The sequence below is a fragment of the Nomascus leucogenys genome, chromosome 3 (genome assembly GCF_006542625.1).
Source record: "Nomascus leucogenys isolate Asia chromosome 3, Asia_NLE_v1, whole genome shotgun sequence".
Classification (NCBI taxonomy): domain Eukaryota; kingdom Metazoa; phylum Chordata; class Mammalia; order Primates; family Hylobatidae; genus Nomascus; species Nomascus leucogenys.
The window spans coordinates 46,664,694-46,675,383 of NC_044383.1; the positions used below are offsets into that span (position 1 = coordinate 46,664,694).

General features: G+C 34.6%; 1 protein-coding gene across 2 annotated transcripts in view; it reads left to right on the top strand.

The window, feature by feature from the left end:
• Positions 1–10,087, top strand: part of ASAH2 (N-acylsphingosine amidohydrolase 2) — a 60,385-nt gene extending 50,298 nt beyond the window's left edge. For both annotated transcript variants that reach the window (XM_003255155.4, XM_003255156.4), the window contains 4 exons: positions 480–626; positions 4,696–4,755; positions 7,801–7,889; positions 9,895–10,087. In XM_003255155.4, the coding sequence (XP_003255203.2) occupies positions 480–626; positions 4,696–4,755; positions 7,801–7,889; positions 9,895–10,084 (486 nt within the window). In that variant the 3' untranslated portion in view covers positions 10,085–10,087. The remainder of the gene's footprint in view (positions 1–479; positions 627–4,695; positions 4,756–7,800; positions 7,890–9,894) is intronic.
• The last annotated feature ends 603 nt before the right edge of the window (positions 10,088–10,690 follow it).

Here is a 10,690-nt window from a genome sequence, read left to right on the forward strand (position 1 = left end):
AAATTTTAAATTAAAAATATATTTATTATATTCTTTTATTAGCACAGACAAGAATCTAGGAAAAAACTTGGTACTGACTCCAGGTGAGAGTGGCTCAATACTTTTTAAAAATTAAAATAATAATTACACTGTCATGTTATAATTACCTTTTTTGCATGTTAGGCCCCTGTACAAAGTCAGACAATTTGAGAGTATGCTTCCAACCTTGTACTCTGGTCACTGTCCTTATGTTGTCTAGGGGAATAAAAGAGTTGCCTATGACCAACACTTTCTTCCAGTGACAAGAATTTAAATTATGAATTTCTAGGCTCATGCTTAGAAAGGCTACCTTCCTATTTTGCTCAAGGTTGTTAGCTCTTGGAGTATGTATACGTGTGTGTGCGCTGTTCCATTAATGCAGGCATTTCTGGGGCTGGAGGCCTGGGGAAAGGGTCTTTAACTCTACATGTGCACTCCTTAACAAATGCTCTCTGTTCCAGGACACGGTAGCCAACCTGAGCAGAGGTCCAGAACCTCCCTTTTTCAAACAATTAATAGTTCCATTAATTCCTAATATTGTGGATAGAGCACCAAAAGGCAGAACTTTTGGGGATGTCCTGCAGCCAGCAAAACCTGAATACAGAGTGGTGAGACTCATGCGCAGACCTTGGAATTCTTTAGAGGGTTGTTTTGGGGGATGAGGGGAAGGATGTCACTTAGTGTCACCATTTGCCTCTAATCACGCTGTAGACAAACTGTTAGCAATGATAATTTTGACAATTGTTCTTATCTTTGCAAAAGTAATGAGAATGGGGAAATATTTATTTTTTGTAAGTAATCGTGTCAAATTGAAATTCTAAAATCCAAATTATTCCTTTTCTTAAATGAATGATCATGGAACTAACTATTCACTGGCACTGAGAGTTGTCTCTTAAGTCAAGGATAGGAAAAACGTACAGAAATGAAGCAGAATTTGTACCATTACTGTTTTATATCAATCTTGTGCCCTGAAAGCTTGCTGAATCAGTTATTAGTTTCAACAGTTTTTTTTGGGGGGAGGAAGGATGAGTAAGAGGGGAGTCTGGATTCCTTAGGAATTTCTACATATGGTATCATGTCATCTGTGAATACAAATAAACTTATTTATTCCTTCCTGTATTTCTTTTCCAAATGCACCTAATTATTTTTCTTTATTGGACTGGCTAGAACCTTCAATAGAATGTTTTGCTTTTTAAAAAATTTTATTTAATTTTCTAATTGATAAATAAAAATTATATATATTTATTGTGTACAAGATGGTGTTTTGAAATATGTATACATGGGGAATGGCTCAATTGAGCTAATTAACATATACATTATGTCACATACTTATTATTTTTTGTTGTGAGAAAATTTGAGACTTTCTTAACCATTTTTAAAACACAATATGTTGTTTTTAGCTGAAGCCATCAAGTTGTACAGTAGCCCTCTTGAACTTATTCCCCTTGTCTAAATGAAATTTTGTATTCTTTGATCAATACCTCCTCAACCCCCTAGCCTCCTAGCCCCTGGTAACTAACCTTCTGCCAACATTCTATTCTCTACTTCTACGAGTTTAACTCTTTAAGGTTCTATATATAAGAGAGATCATGTGGTATTTATCTTTCTGTATCTGGCTTATTTCACTGAATCTAATGTTCTCCAGGTTTATCCATGTTTTATCAAATGTAAGGATCTCATTCTTATTTATGGCTGAATAGTATTCCACTGTGTATATGTACTACATTTTCTTTATCCATTCATCCATTGATGGACACTTAGGTTGTTTCATATCTTGGCTATTGTGAACAGTGCTGCAATAAACATGGGAGTGCACATATCTCTTCAATAAACTGATTTCATTTCCTTTCTCTACATACCCAGAAATGGTATTGTGTGTAATATCTTACAGTAGTTCTATTTTTAATTTTTTGAGAAACCTCTTGCTGCTTTTCATAATGGCTGCACTAATTCACATTCTCATGAACAGTGTGCAAGAGTTACCTTTTTCTACATTCTTATCAACACTTGTCTTGTTGTCTTTTTTAATATTATGCATTCTAACAGGTATTAGGTGATATCTTGTTGTAATTTTAATTTGCATTTCTTCGATGATCACTGACATTGAACATTTAAAAAAATACCCTGTTGAGCATTTGTATGTCTTCTTTGGAGAAATGTTTATTCAGGTCCTTTTCCTATTTTCAAATTGGATTATTTGTTTTCTTGCTGTAGAGTTGTTTGAGTACCTTATATCTTTTGGATATTAACTCTTTATTGGATGCATAGTTTGCAAATGTTTTCCCCCATTCTTTAGGTTGTCTCCTCACTTTGTTAATTGTTTTTTTGGTTGTGTAGAAACTGTTTAGTTTGATGTAACATGTGTCTGTTTTTGCTTTTGTTGCTTTTGCATTAGGGGTCATATTAAAAAAAAAACAACATTGCCTACACCAACATCATGGAACTTTTCCTCTAGGTTTTCTTTCAGTTGTTTTATAGTTTCAGGTTTTATATTAAATCTTTAATCAATTTTGAGTTAATTTTTATATTTCATTCTTCTGCGTGTGGATATCCAGTTTTCCCAGCAGCATTTATTGAAGAGACTGTCACTTCCCCGTTGTGTGTTCTTGGCACCTTTTTCAAAAATCAATTTACCATAAATGTGCGGGCTTATTTCTGGGCTCCATTGGTCTATGTGTACCAATGGTGTGTTGATTACTTTAGGCCAGTGCCATGCTGTGTTGATTACTATAGCTTTGTAGTATATTTTGAAGTCAGGTTGGTTGGTACCTTCAGCTTTGTTCTTTTTGCTGAAGATCCAATCCAATGTCAAATAGAAGTTGTGAGACTGGACACTCTTGTCTTGTTTCCAATATTAGTAGAAAAGTATTCAGTTTTTCACCATTTAGTATGATGTTTTCTTTAGGATTTTTGTAGATTCTCTTTTTCATGTTTTATGCCTAGCTTATTGAGAGTTTTTGTCAGAAATCAGTGTTGGAGTTTTGCAATTTTTTTTCTACTGAGGTGACAATGTGGTTTTGTCTTTTGTTATTTTAATAAGGTACTTGCATTCATTGGTTTTCAGATGTTAAATAAATGCCAGATCATTTAGTCATGGTGTATAATCCTTTTTAGATGTTGCTGAATTTGATTTGCTAATATATCGTAAGGAGTTTTCCACTCATGTCCATGAGGGATATTTTTAGTTTTCTTTTTATGTGTTTTCTTTGCCTTTGGTATTGGGGCAATAGTGATTTCAAAGAATGAGTTGGGAAATGTTTCCTCTTGTACTTTCTGAAAAAGTATCCAAAAGATTGGCATTATTTACTCTTTAAATATTTGATTGGATTGACCAGCAAGGCCATATGGACCTGGCTTTTCTTTATGGCAAAATTTTCATTACTAATTCAATTTCTTTACTTGTTATATGCCCATTCATATGTCCTATTTTTTTCCTTGCATCAATTTTGTGTCTTTCTAGGAATTTATCTTTATAGGAATTGGTATTGTTTTAGGAATTTTCTCATTTCATATAAGCTGTTTAATTTGTTGGTGTAATATAAAAGTTGTTATTGCCCATGATAATCCCCTATAATCCTTTTAATTTCTGAAGAGTTGACAATGATATCCCCTCTTTCTTTCTAATTTTGGTAATTAGTGTCCTCAAAGAACTAGCATTTAGTTTTATTGCTTTTACCTATTGCATTACCTATTACTAAATTTTTTAGGCAGGACCAGAGCAGCTTTTCATCTTGAGCAAATCCCTTCCTCACTTCCCCCAGCACCCCTCATCCCCTCATGCACTGATGTAAAATTCTTTTGAATTATGAGGTTTTCCAGTCTGGCCTGGTGGGAACAGAATCTTGTCACAACTCTCTATGAGCCTGTAATTCTGTTAGCCCATTCTTTTCCTGGCTTCCAGTAGTTCCCTTATATGCATGCAAACTTGAGGGGAGCTTTCTGCAAATATCCAGATTTCTGTCTCTGTGCAGCTATCCTCTCTATGATGCTCTGTGCTATAAACTCAAGACTATTTGGCTTTTGTGGACACCCAGCTCCATATCCTCAACTTAGACTGCCAGACTTGGCCTGAATTCTCCTCCTTCTGCCGTGGCCCTAAACTCTGATGACATTGAGCTGGTGGATTACAGGGTTCTTGTTTGTCTGCTGCCACTCAAATATTACTGTCTTTCTTTGTCACTTGAAAATCCATTGTTTAATATATATATATTTTCCAGTTTTTTAGTTGTTTCAGGTGGGAGGATAAATACACATCCTGTCACTCTATCTCTTATAAAAATAAAAGCTTAACTATAAATGTAAGCATAAATATAAGTAATCTGTGGAAAGTTTTGACTGTTCTAATTTGATTCAAATATTCCCTGTATTTGTGTTGGGAGGGAGGTGTGAGGAATTATCAAGGCCCAAAGAAGCCATTTTAATATGCTGTCACTAATATAAAATACAGCTCTAGATCTTCACTTGTATCTGAGTCTACCAAAAGCAGACTCATTGGCCAAACATTGCTATGTCTATTGTTGCAAGGGTTAATATTCTTAGAAGATAACTTACTTGATTAAATAGAACAAAATCTATAAAGGCACCCTAAATCATATAATTTATAATAAATGATGCCCAAAATATGATTATAGCAAAAATCCTTTTATTAGAAGTCATTAAATGAATTTTTACTTTCAGGGAGAAGTTGCTGAAGTTATATTTGTAGGTGCTAACCCGAAGAATTCAGTACAAAACCAGGTAGGCATCAATGATTTTCTTTTACAAATGTAAATACACTTTTTAGCCATTCATTCATTTAAATATCCCTCTAGAGGTTAATAACATAAAGACAAAATGTTCCAACTTGTTTTCCATCTTATTTTGTAGGTACAGGAAAATGTTCAATAGGTAGTTAATGTGGATTGAGTCTGGGTAAAAGCACACAGGAAACATATAATTGGCTCCACTTAGGACCAAGTATAGCATAATGCATGTATGACTGCATTGTCTGTCAAGAAGATGTTAAGTTGAATACAATCCCATATATATAGTTATGCGCCACATATAATGATGTTTCAGTCAAAGATGAACTGCATTTATGACAGTGGTCCCATGAGATTATAACACTCTACTTTTACTGTACCTTTTCTATGTTTAGGTATGTTTAGATATACAAATATTTACCATTGTGTTACAATTGCCTACAACATTCAGTACAGTAATGGGCCGTACAAATTTGTAGCCTAGGAGCCACAGGCTATACCATATAGCCTAGGTGTGTAGGAGGCTACACCATCTAAGTTTGTGTAAGTCTAAGTCTGTGATGCTCATACAATGATGAATTTGCCTAACAATGCACTTCTCAGGATGTATCCGATATATGCCTATATTCAAATATATAGAACTCTACCAAATGTTGTGAAATAGTCAAAGGGCCAGCTGAAGGATGTGTGTCTTTGGCTTCTTATTCTCTTTTTGGCTCTCCCCTCCTCCTTTACACTACCATCTCTGGTCCTACCTGTACTGTTGTGGAACGGTCACGGATCCCCGGGTGTATACTCTCCTGGCTTGGAGTCCTGGTGCATGTGCTTTACTTTATCTTGCATTGGCCATTTCCCTATTATTTACTACTGGTGCCAATAGAGCATTTATTTATTAAACCTAAAAAATGACATTCAAAATACATGCCCAATGTTAAAACAATATAGAAGTGTAGAAAATAGAATATATAAGTGCTCTTCTACCCATGAACCTGCTTTCCAGAGGTAATAGCTGTTAAGAGTTTTTTAATAAAGCATTTCAGACTTTTTTGTTTTTATCATATGTATGATAAACTATATACATATGTAATATATCTATTAATAAAATTAATGCATACTTCTATAACTTCCTTAAAATGTACTTATAACTACACAAGCAATAACTGGCCACATTCTAGTTGTAAAACCTCAAATAATAAAGGAATTTATAGTGGAAAAAGAGTGGGCATATGACTGTGATTTCAAGGTCATGGTTTTCACTGTGGCTGAGGATGCATTCCTTATATCAATTAGCTGTTCTTCCCAGGGCCCATAGTCACTTATAATCCAAAAATACCTTCCTTCCAAAAGAACCTTCCCATTCCTGTTCATTAAAATGTCATTATTGCCAAGATAACAATTGTGGCAATATGACATTCTCAAATATGACATTGGAGGAAAGTCTTCTACTTCTTAGGTAGTCAATATGCACCTGTTTGAAGTAATTTCTTTAGTAAGTGAATCTGTGCCACAATAGTTACATGTTTATAACATTATTTTCTGAAGATATCAAAGTGTTATATCAAAACTGCATGTTTAGCTGTCACCTGATATCCCTAGGGTAGAGAAATTCTGACATCATTATTGCCATGGAGAAGCAGGAGAACAAAACATTTAAACTACTATAGTGATAATAGAATTAATTTCAAAGAATGCTCTGGGACTTGGTTTAAAACAATTTCTAGCACCCTTCTTTATTAGTAATTATCATCACTATTTACGGAATGCTTACTATTTTGCAGGTAGTATTTGCAAGTATTCCTATTAAAGTGCTTTATATGCATTATCACATGATTAACTCCATCCTTACGACTACCCAATGAGTTAAGTTTTATTACCACTATTTTCCAGATGAATAAACTGAGGCCTAGAGAGATAAAGTAACTTATATTACCTAATTATGCATCTGGAAGAGATTACGGTAGAACAGTTGGGAAAAGATTGTCATATGTTTTATCCCTGGTATTCAGAGGCCTAGACATGTTCTTCAGTCTATACTCTAGACATATTCAAAAAGCCCACCATATCTTCTCCATCTAAGGCCTTCCCAATGTCATTTGCCATAAAGAGACAGAAATAACTCTCTTTACAAGTTCCTATGGTTATGAAAACTTCCCTATTGAATGTAATTCATCAGTCGAATACTTAAAGAAGAATTTTAAACAATTACATGCCCACGTGTAAATAGGTGATACATTTAGCAAGGGGTTATTTGAGCACCAGTAAATGACAGATGTAAAGGACTGTGATAAATATAGGTGAATTAGACATGTGCCTTTTAGGGTCACAATCTCAAGGGTTTAAAGGGATACTAGAAATTTATAGCCTTTGTCTTTATTAACTTGTCATATCATTCAAATCTGTGCTTTGTTTGAAGCTGAATTCTTGGTCTGAAACAAATTCTTCTATTATAATAATCTTCCAATGGGGAAATAAAATCTTTTTATGATGTGGTTTCTAGAAATCTATTATAAAAAATCTACAGACCTCCTTTAGCACCCCAGGATAGGGAAGATTTTTGTATTCTTTACAATTCTTTCACTCAGGGAGGTACGTTAACTAATAATTCATTCACCTGGAGATGGAAAGTAGATTAAACTTTACCATTTTCCCTTCTAAATCTTGAGGTGACCAGAGAAAGTCTTGGTATATATAGATCAATAGGCATATCATGAAAAGGCTTGACATACCTTTATAAAATCTCAAGTAAGTTTTATTCTCAGCCTCTTTTCTGCCCTAATTTCCAAAATTTGCTATTAACTCTAAAATTATACTTCTTTCACATTTCTAAAAAAGTCGTGCTTTTTAATAGACTGGATAAATTAACATTCTGAGTACATTGCATAGAATGTTAAGAGGAAAGCCTAAGTATTTGGATGAAATTCTAACACATTTTCACACAAGGTATTGGTAGGCTAACATATGGTCAACAAGGGGAGTATTTACAAACAGGTTCCTTCTGTGACTATGCATTACCTGATCAGTTTTATTAATTGCATTTCAGACCCATCAGACCTTCCTCACTGTGGAGAAATATGAGGCTACTTCAACATCGTGGCAGATAGTGTATAATGATGCCTCCTGGGAGACTCGGTGAGCACATTTATTGAATATTTTTGTCTTTCAAGCTTTGAAAACAGTTGGCTTGTAATGCTGGGAAGACAAATGAAAAGACTGGCTCAATACAAGGTATTAATGATATCGAATTCCCAAGGAGGTTTCTGGACATATTTAGTTGATTTATTAGATTTCATTTTGATTCATTTTTCTACAAAACAATGTGGTGTGTGCTTCTGTAAGATTAGGTGCTAATGAGGTTATGGCTTCCATTCTTAGAGACATCTGTTCTGTTTTTTTTCCCATGGACACAGGTATTATTTGTAAAATCTAACTAGCTTCCTTGCAAATTGGTTGAAAGGAGTGTAGAGTAAGAGTGTTGAGATGTCTCTGTAGAGCTTGATATTTCTATAGGGAAAATGAGCCTATACCTGACACGTATCGCATGTTTGTATATGATCAACGATTCTTCATTTGAGTTACTAAAACACTAGAGGCTTGGGTGTTTAACTATTAATGACTTGAGCAAGGAGATTATATACTCAGGCAATTTCCCCAGAGAGACGTATCTCTTTGCCTTTTGCTACCAAATTCCTGAGCTGAATAGATATTTTGAAGGTTTGACAATGTGTCTGAAATAAGACAATATTTCTGTTTCTAAGTCTATAAATTTAACATTCCATGACAGTGGCATGGAAGTAGGTACAGTTTTTGGCAATCTGGGTCTAATTCAGATTGCCTCAAACTAAGTGATATTAGTTTGTTAAATGTAAGTCTGTTAGTATGGTTCAGATGGTTAATCGAACATAGGAATTTGACCATGGCCCACTTGATAGCCATATACAAATATGGGCAAAATTTTTCTTTGGTATTTAGAGCTGTAGAGTATAGGTACATTTTAAAACAAGTAATGTATGCTTATTGTTAAAAAGGTTATACAGGTAATAAAAAGAATGATTTATATTTAAATGCTAAAAGTTTTTAGCTAATAGCAGTCAATACTGAGGATATGTTTAGATCTCTGCCTTGTTCATTAGCAGCAGAATAATCAAATGTTGAGAGTACTGAACCCATCACTGAGAAACATAGAATGTCGAGCACACTTTCTGTGCCCAAGAGATTTACTTTCAGCGTAACTGAGGATATCAATCAGTTAGCCCGTTGTATCTCACTGAGTCTAGAAGAGTGTCTGAACTCTCTGCTGTGATCTGCAGGGGCCAACATGATCTGGTCCATCTGTTTCTCTCATCTCAAGCACTCTTCCATAGTTTACCATTCCCTGTACCAACTGACCTGCTTTCTGCTTTGTGGCCACATCAAGTTTGTTCCTGCTTTGGACACTTTGTATTTTCTGTTCCTTCTTGTTAGAATGTTTTTTCCTCCAGTTTTCTGCAGACTCAGTTTAAATGACATCTCCCTAAAACAACTTCTGTCTTGTTTTCTACATTACACTTGTCATTCTTAAGATTTTTATATTTATTGCTTTTTGTTTATTGCATTTATTTCCATCGTCAACTCAGTAGAACATAAGCTTCATAAAACTTGGGACCATGTCTGTCTTGCTCCTTACTGTACCCTCAGTACTTCTAGAAGAGAGTCTGACATGTATTCATTCTATCTATCTATCTATCTATCTATCTATCTATCTATCTATCATCTATCATCTATCTATAAAACAAATGAATCTAGATGTGAAAATAAGTGTCAGATAGGGGCTAAAAGAGTGCTTTGCAATTCTACAGCAGGAGAGACATCTTGTGGCTGTCAGGTAAGGTTTCCTGGGTGAGTATAATTTAGGTAGGTAGAAAGGTAGAACAAAAAAAGCTATTTCTACAAATTGCTATTCTTTAAAGTTTCTCTTCTAGAAAATAGACGTTTTTGTCTGTTTTGTTCATTGCTGTATCTTCAATGTCTTGATAGTGCCTTGCTCATTGTAGGTATTCCCTGAATATTCATTAAATGAATAATCACGTATTTTTCTAATTACACATTTTTAAAAGTAAAATTGAGTTTTGCTTGCTTGTTTGTTTTTTATCAACAGTTTTTATTGGCACAAGGGACTCCTGGGTCTGAGTAATGCAACAGTGGAATGGCATATTCCAGACACTGCCCAGCCTGGAATCTACAGAGTAAGATATTTTGGACACAATCGGAAGCAGGACATTTTGAAGCCTGCTGTCATACTTTCATTTGAAGGCACTTCCCCGTCTTTTGAAGTTGTAACTACTTAGTGAAAATTTGACAGATCATTTAAAGAACAGCTTTACTCTGTACACATTATATAAGTGATTTCGAATGAATGTGAACTAGTGAACTGCTATGCTGACTTCTATAATAGTCCCTATTTGGGGACAGATAGTTTACTGCTGATGGGGCAGAGGTGTGTGTGTGTGTGTGTGTGTGTGAGAGAGAGAGAGAGAGAGAGAGAGGTTTGTCCCATATATGTTGTTCCAGCAGCCATATATTTTGTGGTCTACAGCCTAAAGTATGATTTCTCTTGAAGTCTTGGGGTTGCTTAAAGGAGAGTCCCTTCAATATGAAACCTCTGAAATATTAGTGAGAATGGCTCACTAATGTGAACAATGTTTAAACTATTTATTTATATATAGAATTACTGAATGTTAGTATGGGGAAAGTTTATAGAAATCATCTAGTCTTACCCTTCATCTTACGTATAAGAAAAATGGTCTTTTCTTCTAATCACATTTACAAAATATGATATAAACCTTGACCATAAATGTATGATCCTAATTAGAGAAACAGAAAATCAGCATGTCAGTTTTCCTTCATTCAAAATAACATAGTCTTTCTAAGCAGTCATTCTGGAGTTAACATGC